At 38.3% G+C, this 17,557-nt stretch overlaps 4 protein-coding genes and 1 long non-coding RNA gene across 20 annotated transcripts in view; 3 read left to right on the forward strand and 2 right to left on the reverse strand.

Annotated features, from left to right (window-relative positions):
- LOC143355612 (elongation factor-like GTPase 1) overlaps positions 1 to 3,983 on the forward strand; it is a 35,044-nt gene extending 31,061 nt beyond the window's left edge. The window contains exons 4-5 of the mRNA XM_076790601.1: positions 2,662 to 2,846; positions 3,641 to 3,983. Coding sequence (XP_076646716.1) covers positions 2,662 to 2,846; positions 3,641 to 3,829 — 374 coding nt within the window. The 3' untranslated portion in view covers positions 3,830 to 3,983. The remainder of the gene's footprint in view (positions 1 to 2,661; positions 2,847 to 3,640) is intronic.
- Positions 3,984 to 6,122: 2,139 nt separating this feature from the next.
- LOC143355633 (uncharacterized) lies at positions 6,123 to 7,261 on the forward strand. The gene is made up of 2 exons (XR_013082532.1): positions 6,123 to 6,511; positions 6,655 to 7,261. It is a non-coding gene; the product is annotated as an uncharacterized LOC143355633 (long non-coding RNA).
- Positions 7,262 to 7,309: 48 nt separating this feature from the next.
- On the reverse strand, positions 7,310 to 8,773 carry LOC143355620 (uncharacterized). Its single transcript, XM_076790631.1, has 2 exons — positions 8,617 to 8,773; positions 7,310 to 8,498 (listed from the first exon to the last, which is right to left on the reverse strand). Exons 1-2 carry the CDS (start codon positions 8,653 to 8,655, stop codon positions 7,338 to 7,340), a joined length of 1,200 nt encoding a protein of 399 aa, XP_076646746.1. The 5' UTR covers positions 8,656 to 8,773; the 3' UTR covers positions 7,310 to 7,337.
- A 747-nt stretch (positions 8,774 to 9,520) lies between these two features.
- Positions 9,521 to 14,825, forward strand: Clpx (Caseinolytic protease chaperone subunit). 13 transcript variants are annotated; one of them, XM_076790610.1, is made up of 8 exons: positions 9,521 to 9,602; positions 10,595 to 10,636; positions 10,735 to 10,876; positions 10,973 to 11,170; positions 11,246 to 11,394; positions 11,533 to 11,722; positions 11,953 to 12,854; positions 12,943 to 14,825. In XM_076790610.1, the coding sequence occupies exons 3-8, from the start codon at positions 10,807 to 10,809 to the stop codon at positions 13,192 to 13,194; spliced, it is 1,761 nt and encodes a 586-aa protein (XP_076646725.1). In that variant the 5' UTR covers positions 9,521 to 9,602; positions 10,595 to 10,636; positions 10,735 to 10,806; the 3' UTR covers positions 13,195 to 14,825. The 13 variants fall into 13 exon arrangements, with proteins under 13 accessions (XP_076646725.1, XP_076646734.1, XP_076646728.1 ...); XM_076790613.1 differs by lacking the exon at positions 9,521 to 9,602 and adding an exon at positions 9,632 to 9,649; XM_076790614.1 differs by lacking the exon at positions 9,521 to 9,602 and adding an exon at positions 9,859 to 9,875.
- On the reverse strand, positions 13,936 to 17,534 carry LOC143355619 (mitochondrial outer membrane protein SLC25A46). 4 transcript variants are annotated; one of them, XM_076790627.1, is made up of 7 exons: positions 17,311 to 17,534; positions 17,155 to 17,221; positions 16,638 to 16,805; positions 16,186 to 16,468; positions 15,935 to 15,991; positions 15,574 to 15,850; positions 13,936 to 15,489 (listed from the first exon to the last, which is right to left on the reverse strand). In XM_076790627.1, exons 1-7 carry the CDS (start codon positions 17,362 to 17,364, stop codon positions 15,091 to 15,093), a joined length of 1,305 nt encoding a protein of 434 aa, XP_076646742.1. In that variant the 5' UTR covers positions 17,365 to 17,534; the 3' UTR covers positions 13,936 to 15,090. The 4 variants fall into 4 exon arrangements, with proteins under 4 accessions (XP_076646742.1, XP_076646743.1, XP_076646745.1 ...); XM_076790628.1 differs by lacking the exon at positions 17,155 to 17,221 and having other exon boundaries at positions 17,311 to 17,533; XM_076790630.1 differs by lacking the exon at positions 17,311 to 17,534 and having other exon boundaries at positions 17,129 to 17,279.
- Positions 17,535 to 17,557: the final 23 nt, after the last annotated feature.

Consider the following 17,557-nt stretch of genomic DNA (forward strand, 5'->3'; position numbering starts at 1 on the left):
TAAATTGTAAATTGCTTTGTAAATTGCTTTTTTACAAAGTACTGTACTCCCAGTTCTTCCCCATCCACAAAAGCAAAATATTTGGCTGAACAATGAATCAATATTCGACGTAATTGCTTGTCGAAATACACTGATACTGTGCGTAGCGGTTGGAGAAATAAGATCGGAATCCCGGAGAATCTTCAAAGCGAAATTACAATACAATATTACAGGGGCGTATGAAACCTTTTGTTATACGAGTCTTTCTGTAAACTGTAAAGGATCGTATCTCGGTTTTCGTATGTGTACCGCGTGCTACGAATTTTTCGCTGTACACATGCAATACTTCGCAGACTGTACACGTTGAAGAACACAACGATCGAAGTAATCGATCCTATTACAGAATGATCAGTGATGTCTACGGACTGTGCGCGTACGCTTACATAACGTACATGTACGTTACGCGAGCAAGTAGTTCTTTCCTTTCTCTGGTTCAGTCACGTTCATGTCGCTCAATGTCTTTACTCGCATGTAAAGCAACTTTAAAGGGAGAGCTTTGTTCGCAAACAATCGTGTGTAGTATCGTAACGTGCAATAACAATAATAATAATAATAATAATAATAATAGCAATAGAAATAACAATAATAATAACAACAACGTGCTTATATAGTATACGTCGTTGTTGAGTAAAATATGATTGCATATAGTTGTAGTATAGAAAACGTAGAATGCTTCCCTTAACCAGTTAAGCGCGTTCGACGTGTGTACACGTCAAACCGAAACTCTATTGCGGTGCGGTTAACGTTAATGAATTGTTAATGTCTTATCGAATAAAAATGTAATTCTTTCTTATTGAGCTTTGCAAGGGTTTTGGCTTTTATAATAGCCGCATTTGGCCTGCGTTCGACGTGTATATTCGTCATTGCTTGATTTGAATTCCGCGTACATTTAAAATTAAATTCCACAGTTAACTGGTTAATGGAGACTCGAATATTAGCCAAGAACGAGCGACCTGAACAGATAATTATGCCGATAATTGAGAATAATACGGCACACTAGCTGGGAAAAGAAAAAGTACTCGAGAGACGCATGTTTATTCGAACGCGCACGTTTGAGGATCGCTGTTTCATTGATGGAGGCCACGATCCATTCACTCCTACTTTCTCTCTGTTCCTCCTCTATTGTTGCTCTCTCATTCCCACGCTCTCCCTACCCGAATGTCTCGAGAAGCGTCGCGCTTCTCTCGTTTTCTGTACCGATGCTCCTGAAAATAAATAAACTCGCTCGAATCGTTGTAAAACGAAACATTTTAGTAAAACGAACGGTTGGCATGCGGTATCCTCGGGCACTCGCAGAAATGCACGCGATGTCCTCGAATCAGCTTGCCGTCGTGAGTAAGCCTCGCTTCGTCTCGCGTACACAGTATGTATACGAGTATATCGCCTGCTTACGATTGTGCCGGTGCACGAGAAAAACATGAATCGAACTAGCTACGCGTGTTACATGCATCCACTGTGCGCAGCTATCGACGAGGCCCCTGACAACTCGCGTTAACTAGTTAGAGTCGGACAAGACCGGTTAACCCAAAGTTCCTGGGCGTCGTCCACGTATTCCTTTCGAAAGGATCGTTTCTCGATTCGCAATTCGATCATCACCGAAGTCAAATGATTTTGTCGACCGGAGGAATTCGGTTTGCAGAGACGTGCATAAACGTTTGTCGAACGTTCGAAAAACTCGACTCACTTTGTGGGAGAACCACTGAGCAAGATGAATGAATTCTTGAGGAAGGGAGAGGAACGTAACTTGGCAATGGGATTGCTAAGAGTACGTGTATACGTGTGTAGGGTGCGTTAGGCACCGGTGGGGGTAGAGTACGCGTACACGTACACGCGTTCACACGCGCGAGCATAAGACATAGAAAATTCTTGGAATCAGACCGACTCCGACACCGGGACACCGGGTGTCGTATACATGGATTTTTTACAAACCTGTCTAATCACTCTAGACACAATAAAATGGATACACGTGTACGCGCACGCATTGTTACTCTGACGAAGAGAAAAAAAATGTTCGACTCGAAGTACCTTGACCGTTGACCGTATCTACCGTGTTTGTTAATCCGCATCTGTTTTCCTACGGAAAAAAATTGTCAATTGCAATACGAAATTCGCTCGATCGATCAACGATTAAGCCTTCCACTTATTGCGTCAGAAAATGAATATATGTACATAGGTCTATTAAAATGAAACGAACCAAGTTTTGGTACGTTTTGGATACGTTTGTATGTGTGTACAGTGTCTACTCGATATTTGTCCAAAACACGGGCCCATCCAGGGACATATATCGGCCAGGAAATACTATTTTTTTCATCCACTAGAGGCCTCGGTCCATGGCCCCTCATTGGCATATATCCCACGGTAGTGAGGATAATTCTGGAACTTTTATCAGCTAGGCATTTGGGATATATATGAACACTGTATATTGCGTTCGAGGTTCCGGTTTTGCAAACTTTACGCTTCGAATGGCGACCAGGTTTTCATTCGTCGATCGTTGTCGCTTGCACATACGTGTCCGCGTATACCGTGTACGATACCTGCTTGAAAATATTTCCGATAACGGTCACACTCCTTTCTGGAACATTGGTGCATAGTTCAGAAAAGTAACGATCAATTGTGTTTCAGGGAAATTGTACGCCGTATTTGGGAAGAGGCAAGGCCGTGTAATCGCTGCGGAGAGCGCTGGATTTGGTGGACAGTTTCGTGTGCTAGCAACGTTGCCTGTACCAGAGAGTTTCCAACTTGCCAGAGAATTGCGAACTCAAACGTCCGGGCTGGCTAGTCCCCAACTGGTTTTCAGCCATTGGGAGGCAAGTTTTTTCATACCGAGGAACGAGCGTTCCTCCACATTTTTCCACTTTTCTCGATCGAGAGAACTGACCTCGCGTGTCGCTAACCGTTACTTCTGTTCCAATAATTCATAAATACGCAAGGGCCCGGTCTTCGTAGATTCGCGATAAGGTAGAGTGACCACGTTACCGACAAAAATAGGTGAAAACTGGTTTTACGTGCCTCAACTTTTCGTCCTTATATGAGAATATTTTTCGCCGGGAAAGGGCTCGTTCGAAAGAGGACGGTTCAATCTAGTGCGCGCTAATCATCAGCTGACGAGATTATGCAGATATTTGGTAATATAAGCGATAGAAGTAGGCCAAAAATTGACGATGCGCATGCCGTGGAATCCAAGTATTTTTACGCCATTGGATGAGTTTTTTAGATGAAATCGAGAGTAGCGCGCGCTAGAAAATATCTCCAGCTACAAATTGAGCTATATTTTGTTTTGATTCTCTGCGAAATAAAGCCAAAAACTTGAAGCACGTTTCTGGCGTCAGAATTCATAATATCGAGAATACAGAGCAAAAAATGTGACAAGTTTAGACACAGACTTAAGACTCGTCAAGATCAAGACTAAGACGGATCTTAATTCTTTGTCTGAAGCCTGTGAATGGAAATTATTAATTAAAAAGTCACGTGACTATCCCGGCCCCTTAAACGGAGCGACTTCCGATGGTTATCGAAACGAGTAACGGCGTATCTGTTTCGTGTTATTCTTTCTTTATCATTGATAAAACGTGTCAATGACTCGATACGGTTTTCGTTACAGGTGATCGAGCAAGATCCTTATTGGACACCATCTACGGACGAGGAGTATCTTCATTTCGGTGACAAAGCGGACAGCGAGAACAGAGCCAAGAAGTATATGGATGCGGTTCGTCGACGTAAGGGTCTGCCCGTCGACTCTCAGCTTGTTACGCATGCGGAGAAGCAACGTACTCTGTCGAAAAACAAGTAACACGTCCACCATCTTCTATCGGAAGAATGGAAGAGCCACCTAGCATCGGTTTACATGTGTTATACGATAGTACAATAGTACATACATATATTATATCTTCCAGTTATTTTTCAAAAAGAAACTGCCAATATACAGACTATGTCTGCGTTAACGATACTTGTTTTCTAACTCCACGAACAGCGATCAAACTAGACTCATTAATTCACGAATCGTTTTAGTTTAAATAGCAGTTACACGAACGATTCAAGTTGTTGCTCGCGTATTACTGATTTTTATCGTGATTTTTATCGGCCGATTCGTTATAATTTACTGTGTGCCGTTTAAAGACTTCCAAGTATTTAAATGTTTTTAATGTGTTATGCCTCGCATTCTGCCTGTCACTCGATCGAAATCGCGGCCTGCTTGCCTTCGTTTTACATGGTGGTAATCACTCGTTACGGATTCCGGGGTACACCCGCCAACACCAACACGGTGACCTGTCCATACGCTAAATGGCAGGAGGCGCGGATCTTTACCGAACGCCATATTCCACCCCGGGGAAGTACGATCTCCCCCGCCTACTCTAATAAAGGACACCGTGCAGGTCACCCACATAGTACCCCCTCCCCCTCTAACCCGTGGGCCGCACAATTGAGCACCACGAGCCCCAACTCGCAACCCCCGGCGGTCCCCGAATTCTATTATACCATTGAAATCGCCAAAGGGGAAGAAAAGAAACGATTAGGGAAGAGAGAAAACCGGAACACTGAAAACTGATCCGCAACAATATATCTAGCCATGGTAAACATGTTAAATGTGTCTTTTAGGTGAAATTCGTTTGGTATTCGTTTACAGACACTGTATAGGAAGGCAGCAATTGACTGGTGTTGTTGCCTGAGCACCTTGGGTGGATAATATCATTGTAATATATAATATAATTGGGTGTATAATTCGTATTGTATTCGGCGTCAATTGCGTGATTTATAGACGTCCGCGCGCTCGTCGTTTCGGTTGTAAACTAATATAATCGGTCAGTTGTTCGCAGTCGATCCGCATGTGCTTTTTTCCTGTTACAACATCCTTTCCAGGTATGTCGCCTAATCCGCTGGAGGGGGATTAGGGGGTACGTTTGACCTTCGGTGTTGCCGTCGCAACAGATACCGAATATGTATATTGAACACTCCGAGTTATAAAGATAATTAGCGAGGATATGGTATGCATACATACATATAATGTATAGGGATAGAGTGTACAGTGGGTCCAGAAAGTATTTGTACATCTAGTTTTTTTGCAATAACATTATTTAAAAACAAATTGCTTCAATTAATAGCCTCCTATAAACAAGGATAATGTGTACATGAACAATTTTTAATAATGTGTTATAAAAGAATAATACAATAAATATAAAAATTTGAGGGCCAAAAAAGTATTTGCACACTTACAGTTACAGTAGAAAACTTCTAATTATTTAAGTTTTAGATTGTAATTAATATTTTCTATGTATCCCTTTTGCATCTATAATGGCCTGTAGCCTTTTTGCCATAGATTCTACCAATTTTTTTGTTATTTCATTAGATATTTTTGGCCACTTTTCTAAAATGGCTCGTTGTAAATCTGTTTTGTTTGATATTCTTCTTTTTCTTACTGCAATATTTAATGGGTACCATAATTTTCTATGGGGTTAATATTGGGGGACTGGGGTTGCATAATCAGTTGTTTTGAGACATTATACAACAACCATTCCTTCGTTTTTCTAGCGGTGGTCGTTGTCCTGCTGAAAGTAATAAGTTGCATTCAGACCCAATTTCATTGCACTTTCGTGTAAATTGTTACGCAATATATCGATATACTTTTCAGCATTCATTGTCCCCTCGATAAATGCAATGTTTCCAACACCACTGTACCCCATCCAGCCCCATAGCATCACGTTTCCCCCGCCGTGCTTAACGGTTGTTTGAATATTTCTTTGCTGAGGTTCAGAATTGGGTTTTCGCCAGACACATTTCTTCCCATCTGAGCCAAAAATATTAAATTTACATTCATCAGAGAAAATAACACTTTTCCAAAATTCAATTGGTTTATTTAGGTAAGTTTTAGCAAACCCCAGCCGTTTTTCTCTGTTTATATTATTTATAAATGGTTTTTTCCTAGCAGCTCTGGCATATATTTTAGCAGAGTGCAGAATATTTCTTATGGTTTGAGGACACACATTCTTCCCTGATGTTGAGCGATATCATTGCATAATGTTGAAGCAGTTGTAAATAGATATTTTGTCGCTTCTTTAATAACACTCCGACGTTCTCTGTCTGTAAGTATTTTCTGCCGACCTGAGCGTGGCTGATTGTCCGTACTTTTCGTTTTCTCATATTTTTTAACAATATATTGCACTGTTGTGAAACTTAAATTTAAAATTTCGCCAATTTTTCGGTAACTTTCCCCACGTTTTCGAAGAAAAATTACACGATCTCACACCGACACAGATATTTCACTTTTTTTCGCTGTCATGATTTCTCTATGCTATTCAAAAACGTACTATCATCGTGAGCAGACCGAAACCAATGTGTAAACAAGCACATGTTTACGTTTTGGTCAATGTTATGACGATACGTGCGTTCTTTCAAGATTTAGCAATAGAATTATAAGTGTACAAATACTTTTTTAGCCCTCAAATTTTTATATATATTCGTTGTATTATTCCTCTATGTAAGGATTTCTTCCGTCGCTACTGCGCACTCCTCGTGCAGCAGATCCCACATTATCAACAATGTCAAAGCTAGCTCATCAAAATCCTTGTAATAGTCCTCTATGTAAGGATTTATATATTCGTTGTATTATTCTTAAAGAAGATATTATTAAAAATTGTTAATATACATATTATCTCTGTTTATAGAAGGCTATTAACAGAAGCAATTTTTGTTGGTGCATCATTTGTTTGTAAAAAGTTATTGCAAAAAAACTAGGTGTACGAATACTTTTTGGACCCACTGTACACCAAAGCTCGTCGCTAATGTCCGATTCTATGCGACGCGATCCATGCTTTGCGACAAGTATTTACGTTTTATTTGATACTTATTAAAAAAAACCGCATAATCCAAGCACGCGTGCACAGTTTAATCGAATCATGTATTTTCAACGAAACGCCCCCGCGTCGGCCGCAACGAAATAAGTTCTAGAAAACTACCTCGATAATCGACCCGTCGCGTCGATCGCGTAACGTGTTCGCTAATTAATAACGTTTGAAACTTTATTGCGAAAAATTATTGCACGATCTATGAATGCGCGCGTACGAAATATTCAATTCGACGAAGATTTACTCGTAAACTATAATCGAGCGCTGGACGCAGTTACAGTTTACTTGCGACTACACGTCAATTTGATTGTTGGTTATAGATGTCATAGCCATTTTGTACGATTTGTAACTGAGATCGATATTTCAATAAAAATGTTAACGAACCTGCGCCCTTAAGCTTTTAATTTAGATATAAAATTAAATAAAATTCATTTTTCAAACGTATCGTAATTTATTGAATTAAGTCTCTTCGAATCGAATTTTTTTCCCTTGAAATCCTTGTTTCATCACATCTTGTAATTTTCTTCTTGCTGCCCACGATGGATGCAAACTTTCATTTTCCGTGGCCTTTGTACGGTCTTTCTTGAAAGTTTCGTGTATATTTCGTGATGCTTCCTTGACCTCTGGAAATCGTTTCTTCTGCTCGCCAAATACCGCACTCGTCTCCCTTGTGTTTCTTTGATGATATGAAACATCTTTGTTATTTGCTTCTCGTCTTCTCTGACTTCTGTTTCCTTGGTTCCTTTCGTACCTTGGAAACTCTCGCTTTACGCTTCTTTTTGGAAAAGTCGTGAACGTCTTTTTATCTACATCAGCAGAAGAAAATGTTGCAGCAGCGTTCACGTGTACCGCAACAACCTTATCCGAATTTAGAAAAAAGTCATCTGCTCTCGTTAACGCCATAGGCATTGGAGAAGATTGCTGCTCTTTATTCTCTTCGTTTTGATCGTCCATTGTAGGTGTGCTAGATTCTTGTAAAATATCCGTGAATCTCTTGACCGTAGCCTCTTTGCTTACAGCCTTGGTAATCAATTCTGAGCTTTTCTCGTTACTTTTAACACAGTCTTCTTCCGACTGTGCATCTTGTCTATTTCGCTTTAATTTTTGCAGTGGTGTTTCTTCGTCCACCACGCTACTTATACTTAGTCGATTATTTCTTGCGTGCTGGTCACTGTCATTTTGATCGTCTGGTGATCGTTTTGGATTCTTTAGATCTTGTTCGCTTATAGAATTTTTTCTTTTCTTTTTCAGCGAACGTTCCTTCTTGTTCCCAGAAACGCATTCTTTACAGTTGGGAAATTTCTTTACAAATTCCATGATTTTTTCGTTTAAACATTTGTAACGAACAGCTTTTACTATGGCTCTAGTCCTATCGTCTGTCTGTGAATTCTGCAACATACGCTCCAAGTCCTCCAGATGAATAATTCCAAATTTTGATATTTCATCATCCTTGACACGTTTCAACTCGGAAACCTCTCTCAAATATTTCTCCGCTTTATTTTTATTCTTTTCTGAAAGTTTCTCGTTGCCACGATTGGCACGCAGTCTCTTAGCCTCTCGAACCAACTTGTTTATCACGCAAATGCGAGCTCGACGTACGCACTGCCTCAATAAAACGATCTGAAAGGTCACCAAAACATGTATGATTTGTCATGAAATTAGATGGGGAGGAAAGAAAGTATTTTGAAAACATCGATTACAACGTTTTCGTTGTGGTTAAAATATTGCGAAAGGTTACCTCGTTATTCATTTCGGTTGAGATTTTTGCCACCGTCATATTGTTCAAGAAATTATCGTATTAAATTGCGACCAATTCGACTGTTAAATTTTTGATAATTTTCTACATGAAATATAACAATACACTTTATTTTATAGTTTCTTCAGAACTGATTACTCTCTAGACTATAGACTCTAGCAGACTCTATGTAGTACTCTAGTGTGTATAGAGCAGACAGCGTGTCGCGCATGCGCGATGATTTCAGCATTAGTAAAATAGAAAGTTTGGCTAAAATGGGGTAACTTGGTGACCCCGCATAAAACAAAACAAAACAAAATTTATTATGATATGATTTTGCAAAGTAAATGTATAGTATGTGTATGCCAATCAAATGTTAATAATAATTTACTAAAAATTCGTGTCATGCTTGTTTCGTTCTTTCGTCCTGGACTCTTTCGGTACTTTCCCGCCAATAACAGTGCCCCATTACTTTTTCCACAATATATATAAATACGTTACTGCCTCTGGGCGCGCATGCGCGAAAAATCTGTCCAATATCCCATCATTGGTAGAGAGTAGAGAGCACAGTATAAGTAAAGTAAGAACACCGTGGTAGAGAGTATAGAGTAAAACGGAAATAAACCAATCGGATACTTTCTTGAATTTAATACGCTTACTTATCTTATGGATCTATTATACATGGACCTGTATAACTATAAATTTATAGTTGAATTATTTTAAAAAATCGGTTCGAGTGTATACTGTAAGATGATCGAGATAGAACTGAATTAATACACATTCAAATGGATCGTAGATTTGTACCGATCTATAGAATATAATCAAATCAGAAAATTTTTCTTAGCCTTGGCAAGTGGTAACCGAGTACACACTGCACGATTACATTCCGTATTGTCTAAATGGGCGCCCTCGAGTGATCGTATAGGTAAACATACTGACGTTTTGTTATGTAGTTGGTAGAAACGTCATTTTGTCAAGTGAGCGTGCATGTAAGGAAGAGGGTGAAACCTCCTTGAGAAAATTGCATGTTAACGTGGTACATATTTACTTACAAACTGTTCTTTCGTTTCAACATAATGCCGTTGAATTAACTCCGTGACTGTATTCGTGATTATTCGGAGGGGATCGAGCGTTAGTGAGAGTAGCTATAAAGTTTCTGTAACCGTGACTGATCGCATATACACAATACACATGTACGTGACTGTAAATATATGTATGTTTGTATATGTATATGTATATGTATTCGCCACGTATGTAGATAGGTAGATATACCTACGTTCGTACACACAATCGTGTTGTACGAGTGTCAGAAATTTTAGTGGTTTTTAGATGTTTCATTGACATGGAGGTAAACTGCAATAACCTCGACTAGCAGTAGATGGTTGTGTTTTAGTACATTTTAAGATCGATACATATAACAAAAACAGTTGTAGAGAAAAATCGTTGAGTGACCTTGAATCATGGTCAACCGATTGTTGAATCTTCTAATCCGATGTGTCAGACTTTCCTGCCTTTAAATTAATACGTTTCTTAATTTCGCTCTCGATAACACATTAGCAAATCATTGTTTGGGCGACTCGATTTGTTACGCATTTTGTGATAAACATGAATTAATTATGATTAATAACGAACGATTTCCGTGCTAAATAGTGTTTATTCGAAAGGTTAGTATTTTCGACGCCTCGGTGTTTTCGTACAGCTTCGAGCTTTCTCAGAGTTTATTTTTGTAATGATATTGCACTCGTGTCCATATTTTGATTTCCTAATGCATATATCACACCTTCGTCCTTTCTGTGTACGCCAAGTGACAACGTTATACATATCTAGAAAAAGTCTTTTATCTTCCTTGAGATTGTATTTCTGCGTTCTTCGTTCTCCGTCCGATGATATCGACTGAATTTTTCTGACATTTTTGTTCGCTTTAAGTTTCTTAGAATTATATTAACGTTTACAATTACACGTAATATATTTTATTTTTCAGTCAATGACGACGTGATTTCCACAGTGTATGCTGTTTCTAAATGTAATGCAAATTGTAATACGCTAAACTGTTTTACCATATGTTTCTTTAACCCTTTTTATACCGTACTAGTTTCTGTAATCTTGTTCTGTGATCCATAGGTTTGGCTTCGAGCAATTTTGCTAATATTATTTTCATACCACGTTATACCATTTGAATATTTCTAAACAAGGATGAGTTGCGTACGTTGTTGTTTGATTAGTGCTGGTCGCATCGCAGCTTCGAATCACATAGCCAATCATGGTAAGGTTTTAATACCATTTTCAATGCAAATAGTAGTAAGGGAAAAGATGAATGCATTGTATTTCTATACAAATAATTAACCTTTTTCTCTGTTAGTTCATAAAATTGTGAGAGTAGCTGTGACCAGGTCCTTGACGATCAGTAATACCTTGAGCAAGGCACCTACAGAACCAACACCACCCAGCAAGGATGGTAGCGGTGGAGTGTCATCTGTAGGCAACGGCGGAGGGAAAAAAAACACGCTTACTTGTCCAAAATGCGGAGATCCTTGTACACACGTAGAAACTTTTGTGTGTAAGTAGTAATACCATTGTACAGGATATCATATATTTTGAACGAAGGTGTCAAAGATTTCATTGTGTTTGTTAGCATCGTCGAGATTCGTAAAATGCGAAAAATGCCATCATTTCTTCCTTGTACTCTCAGAGATAGATTCGAAAAAAAGTTTGAAAGAAACTATGAGACCGGATGATACGAAACAAGGATTTTATAGGAAACCACCGCCACCACCAAAAAAGGTAACTGTTTTGTAGGGAAATTGAAAAGTAATCACTTGTTTCTAGCCTATCGCGCATTTTTTTTAGGTATTGTAAGAATGAATGGAGTGGATATACTTAATAACAATGTAAACTTACTGCTGCTTTTGTTGTTCTCAGATTTTCGAATACCTAAATAAACACGTCGTGGGGCAAGAATTTGCTAAAAAGGTACTGAGCGTCGCTGTTTATAATCACTATAAACGAATCTACAATAACCTGCCGGTACAGAATTCGATGCAAGGATCCACAAATTCATCTGGTACACAAGATATGAATCATCCCTTCACTCACAGAGGTCTTAAACCACGTAAATAACGATTTCCCCATTTTACGTATAATCCCATAGAAAAAGCAATAAAACACAACTGGTTCTAAATTCAAGTTCCAAACAAGCGGGCAGAGTATTAAATTTAAATTATTTGTTTCTATTATTTGTTTCTAGACATTAACAGATTAATTATTTGTCTCTAAACATACATAGAAATATTTTTTTATTATACGACCAGCAAAACGAATGCCTTGTCTCTCTGGTTGCAGACTTGTTACACATTTCTACGATTGGAAATTCGCTCGGTGTTGGATTTCAACAGTTTCCCTCGGGAAACGAGCAAAAATCAAGCAACAATCAGTCAGTCCCGGGTTCGGACATTTTGGATAGTAAGCAGCACCAATTGAAATTAGAGAAAAGCAATATTCTGTTGCTGGGTCCTACGGGTAGTGGAAAGACGTTGCTCGCGCAGACGATAGCTCAGTGTTTGGACGTACCTTTTGCTATTTGCGACTGTACGACGTTAACGCAAGCGGGTTACGTCGGTGAAGATATAGAAAGCGTGATAGCAAAGCTCCTCCAAGATGCCAACTATGTAGTTGACAGAGCACAAATGGGTATCGTATTTTTAGACGAAGTCGATAAAATCGGCGCTGTTCCTGGCATACATCAATTGCGAGACGTTGGCGGAGAAGGTGTTCAACAAGGGATGTTGAAAATGTTAGAGGGTACGATCGTGAACGTACCAGAAAGAAACAGTTCCAGGAAACTACGCGGCGATACGCTGCAAGTTGACACTACGAATATCTTATTTGTTGCTTCTGGTGCATATAACGGTCTAGATCGGTTGATTTCACGGCGAAAAACCGAAAAATACCTCGGATTCGGAGCAACACCTTCTTCCGAGAGTCCTGGAAGGAGAGCAGCTAGTTTGGCAGACGTTGCAAATATGTCACCTTCAGCGGAACAGGATAACCAGGAGAAAGATTTTCTACTACAACAAGTCGAAGCAAGAGATTTAATTGACTTTGGTATGATACCAGAATTCGTCGGCAGATTTCCTGTTTTGGTACCTTTTCACACACTCGACAGAGATATGTTGGTTCGAATTCTAACTGAACCTCAAAATGCCATGGTACCTCAATATCAGATGTTATTCTCGATGGATAAGGTATGGGATATTGGTATATACATACTCTATACGTGCAGCTTGTAGATACGTTATATAAAATTTGCCATTTTCTTTGTGCGATTCACAGGTAGAATTAACGTTCACTACGGAGGCTTTACGCGCGATAGCCGCGCTCGCGATGCAAAAGAAAACGGGTGCGAGAGGTCTTCGAGCTATCATGGAATCGTTATTGTTAGAACCGATGTTCGAGGTACCAGGTAGCGATGTAATGTCCGTTCATGTGACCGAAGGTTGTGTACAAGGACAGGAAAAACCACAGTACATTAGAAAAGGCGATGCTACCGAGGAGGAGCTCCAAGCTCAACATATACAGAATTAACCAATAATTCGCTCAAAACCTAGGCCGCGCAACAGGCCTCGAATGTGTTCGGGTATACGCGTACGAAATCAAATGCAAAAAGAGTATGATTTCTTCGACGTGTATTCTTTTGAGGAAAGAGATTCTCATACGAAAGACGAAGAGTACAACTGACTGAGAATCAAATAAATCTTATACGTGTATACATATGACATATGTAAGTACGTGTTCAAATCGACGTAAACGTCGAATATCTTTTCAAATTTCGTATTTGAACCATTTGAAATCGTGTAAGAGGATATTTCGACGGAGACGGTTTCTTTACTCCTAGATTCGTGTACAGAGAATTGAATTTGACAAGTTTTCATTCTCGGTCGCTTAGACTAAATATATTTGATCTACATCGAGGCCAGAAAATTCGTATTTATGTCCTTTATAAATACATTGTTCGTGCATGAATTTTATGAGACGCTGTTCTGTTATAACGAGTAACGAAATCGATCAAGTTTGTATTGAAAAAAATCACAAAACTTCAACGAAAGTAAATACATTGGTGTTTCGTCTTGTTTGTTTGACATTTATAATTTTAAAGAAATAACTTTCAAAAAATGAATAAAACATTATGGACGAAAACGAACATTTAAAGATCGAAAATAATATTGTGCCTGTAGGTAATCGAAGAATTTTGTAACATATTGTATATAATGATAGTTTAGCTAAATCAATGAAATTAGACATTTAGGAACTGTATACTGTATATCATAGTTTTGACATTTCTTTAATTCAGATGTATGTGTGTATCGTGTACATTATACAGTACTTTTTAAATTAGTGTTGCATTGTCTGCGAAATGGTCGTGTCGCACCAACCGCGCGAGGTACGCCGAAACGTTAATCGCAATCGATAACACTATTTTGCAATGTCGTTCAGAGGTCGATGGAGTGTCACTGAAAAATTTTGAAAGCGCCAAGATAAGATAACTACAGAATGACAGAACTTACGTATAGATCGAGTTTTTATGTTTCGTTATTCATACGCAGGATTATCGCCAATGGATAGGTAAGGTTTTTTCTACATACATAACATATGTAGGTCTGCTTGAGACATGTACCGTTGCCCGTTGTAATGTTTCTCACGTTTCCTGGACAAATAATCTAGAAAAAAATCTGTTTAAGCTGTTTCTTATAGACAAAATCATCTCACTTATCCGTGGCAATAATCTTACATTGTAAAATAAAATTGTATAAATTTCCGACACGATACTCTTCGTTAAGAGAGTTTGGTCTACAAGCCCGATCTCAATTATTGCCTCTAATAACGATGACCAACATCGAGAAAGCCCAATGTCAGCAAATCTGCACGAGCGCAAACATAACAGGAAATGCCTATTGGCATACCATGGAGACAATAACAACGAAATAAAAGCAACAATTTAACACTAATTGAAAAATTGCTGTGCGGTGCGATATACACGTGTATATAGAAGAAAGGCTGTGTAACATACAATGCAAGATGGAGAAAGTTAAACGGAAGATACAGCAAGCAACACACAACTGAAACCAGATCAGATACTGTTTCATAGAATGTATGCTAATTTATGAGAATTGACGCATTCATTTTTTTATTAGTAATAAATTAAATGTAAAAGTCTACATATAACTACGAAACACTTTTTTTGTCTACCACGTTCTCGTTTCTTGCTAACAATATGTAATGTTCGGGTCTAATTGATCGCATCTATATGTACAATATTTTTCAACTTTGATTTATTTCTACCTTATTTTAGATGTGTTTACAGAGATTCGTAATGAATCGATAAGAGTTCGAATTATGATACAACTCTTGTTACTCAATCTCTGTACTATGGCGAACTGTACTTATGTACACTTTGTAGATACGTCAATATTATCAATATTATTAGTTCGCACGATACGAAAAGATCAGAGGCTGTTTAGGCTTCGACGTTTGCGATGTACGTAACTCTCTTAGAATCCAACTCGCCGCTCGTACTATTATTAAATGTACAGCAGATTGTAGAAGGAGAGCCCCAAAACCTTTATACAAACCGAAAGGACCTTCGGTCGAAATGATTGTATTATAACAATCCCATGCTCCGCTATATCCAGTTAATAACGGTGTTACGCTTCGTCCAGTGTCTAAATTATCAATGATAGTACGAGTACCCTGAAGGTGAAGTCTGTGAATAACCGTTTCCCATGGATAAAACAATACGTCGGCCATAAATCTGGAGACCAGACTAGATTGTAGTTGTATGTCTAGGACCACCTCGGACATTATAGATCTACTGAATGCACCCTAAAAAAAGAAAAAGAAAACAGTATAAATCCATTTTTCGTCAGTTTGGTGTACAGATTTATAGTCGATTAACAAACAACTTGCCTGTAATTCTTGAGAATGTTTTTGCCTGCACTGCATAATGTAGGTGGTAATTCCGTGAACAGTCACGATGAAAAGATATCTGGAAACTCCGTATGCAATAGTTGGAGGCAGAAGAGAATATATGGGAATTAATCTACCCTTGTTGCTCACTTCGACCAAGCGAATAGCACCGTCTTTAAAAACATCCAAAATTCCAGGACTTTCAGATGCAATTTCGGATTGTACCGTCTCAACTAACGATGCGGAGTAAAATGGTGTGGTTAGGCCTATGGACATACTATTGAGTTTTCTATTAATATTTCTCATAACTAAACTTATAAACTATAAAGAATCTATTTGCTGATGTATCATTGCTTATTACCATTTAAGGAGAGTGTGCTGACCCAATGCTTTTAACGAGTTGCTGCATGGCATTTCCCTGGAATAAAATATCTGTTTATTATATTGTCGTCGCGTATAATAGACGTTACAATATACAATATGAACGATTCTAGCAAAATGCAAACAGAAATGAAAAACTCAAGATCCGATGCTTTCGAAATTAATCGATTCTTTTTCGATCGAATATTTTGAATATTTACAGTATATTTAGTCTTACAATGATCAACTTACTTTGGCCACAATGTAATTTTAGAAATGAAATCTTCAATAGCCAACACCATTCCATTTACAAGTAAGACCGATCCAATTCCTTTCCAAAGGGTATTTATTCCTTGGGTTTGATGAAGCCGTGCGACAACAGGTATCAAGGTAATAGGTATTATATGGTACTTTGTCAATCCAGGATTTACTTGGCATTGTCTTCTTAGAACAACAAATGGATGAACTAATAATGTTTCCGTAATTAAAGTTACTAGACCGCAACAGCCGTTGACAAATGTTTTCACTGTAGTGTCTGAAAGATATTAATAGAAAAATACAAGTCGATTGAAACACTTCAACGAATTGCATTGAAATTTCTTCACTGGACATATATCGAAGAACAATAACGACATGGTTATTGACTTGTCGCAGCGTTTTAATAGCAACATAATCTTAATCGCATGGATTCTAGTAAAACTTACCATCTGCAGGGGGATCTTTGGCCAAAGGGTGTAGACTCGGAACGTCCAAAGGAAGAATAACATCATGTTCATTGTACATATACGAATAGTTACTTTCCTCATTCCAAGACCTTGCAGGTTTTCCGCGATAAACACTACTATGGCCTTGTAATCCTGCCATTTTGAAAACTGTAATTATAATATATTGCAATGATTAAAACTTTTAACTGAACATTTTGATTCTTGCGAAGTCATGTATACGCAAACATTTGTGCCGACATTCGATAGTTGTGTATTTATGAGCCAAATTGTCAATTATCTAGTCTAGTCTGGAAACACTAAATTTCGGAAGTTTACACTACTCGAAATGAAAGATTTCTCTCTTTTTTTCGAGACGTAATATTGAATGGCAACATAAATACATGCGAATGTATTTTTATCCAAATTGTGTGCAGTATCGTTTATATTTATGTCGTAAACGAGGCGATACATGAATACATTTGTATACATACATACAGTACATGCAATGATGATTAACCTTTGAAACAGATCCGATTTCTCAATAATTCAATCTCTGTATACACAACACAGAACATGGGAATTCTCTGTGTATATACAAATTGAAATACATTATTTCCCGTCGTACTGTAAGTTGTAAGTTGTAATTATAAGTAATATTTATCTATGTATATACGTTTTGCTGCTTGTTGTACATATATGTTGTAATACGGTTTTCTATCCCCACCATTGCACTTTCCACTACGCATCCATTTCCAACTGACTATGTACAGATAGAAGACTTCTTAACAAATTCGCGGAGAACATTTCCGCAAAGGAAAAAGTTATTTCATACGGCCTTAGGAATCATCCTTCTGAAGGAAATAAGACATTTTTGAGCACCCTTGTATAGTCCTCTTTCGAGCAACGCACAATAATTTCAC

The sequence above is a fragment of the Halictus rubicundus genome, chromosome 7 (genome assembly GCF_050948215.1).
Source record: "Halictus rubicundus isolate RS-2024b chromosome 7, iyHalRubi1_principal, whole genome shotgun sequence".
NCBI classification, from domain to species: domain Eukaryota; kingdom Metazoa; phylum Arthropoda; class Insecta; order Hymenoptera; family Halictidae; genus Halictus; species Halictus rubicundus.

Coding starts and splice junctions, on each gene's coding strand:
- LOC143355619 (XM_076790627.1), bottom strand. CDS start 17,364: ATGGTGGGGATAGAAAACCGTATTACAACATATATGTACAACAAGCAG. Junction 16,469..16,637: donor CAAAGATCCCCCTGCAGATG/GTAAGTTTTACT, acceptor AATATCTTTCAG/ACACTACAGTGAAAACATTT. Junction 15,851..15,934: donor CAGCACACTCTCCTTAAATG/GTAATAAGCAAT, acceptor AAAACTCAATAG/TATGTCCATAGGCCTAACCA.
- Clpx (XM_076790610.1), top strand. CDS start 10,807: ATGAGTTGCGTACGTTGTTGTTTGATTAGTGCTGGTCGCATCGCAGCT. Junction 11,171..11,245: donor ACACGTAGAAACTTTTGTGT/GTAAGTAGTAAT, acceptor TGTGTTTGTTAG/CATCGTCGAGATTCGTAAAA. Junction 12,855..12,942: donor TGTTATTCTCGATGGATAAG/GTATGGGATATT, acceptor TGCGATTCACAG/GTAGAATTAACGTTCACTAC.
- LOC143355620 (XM_076790631.1), bottom strand. CDS start 8,655: ATGACGGTGGCAAAAATCTCAACCGAAATGAATAACGAG. Junction 8,499..8,616: donor CAACCGAAATGAATAACGAG/GTAACCTTTCGC, acceptor GTGACCTTTCAG/ATCGTTTTATTGAGGCAGTG.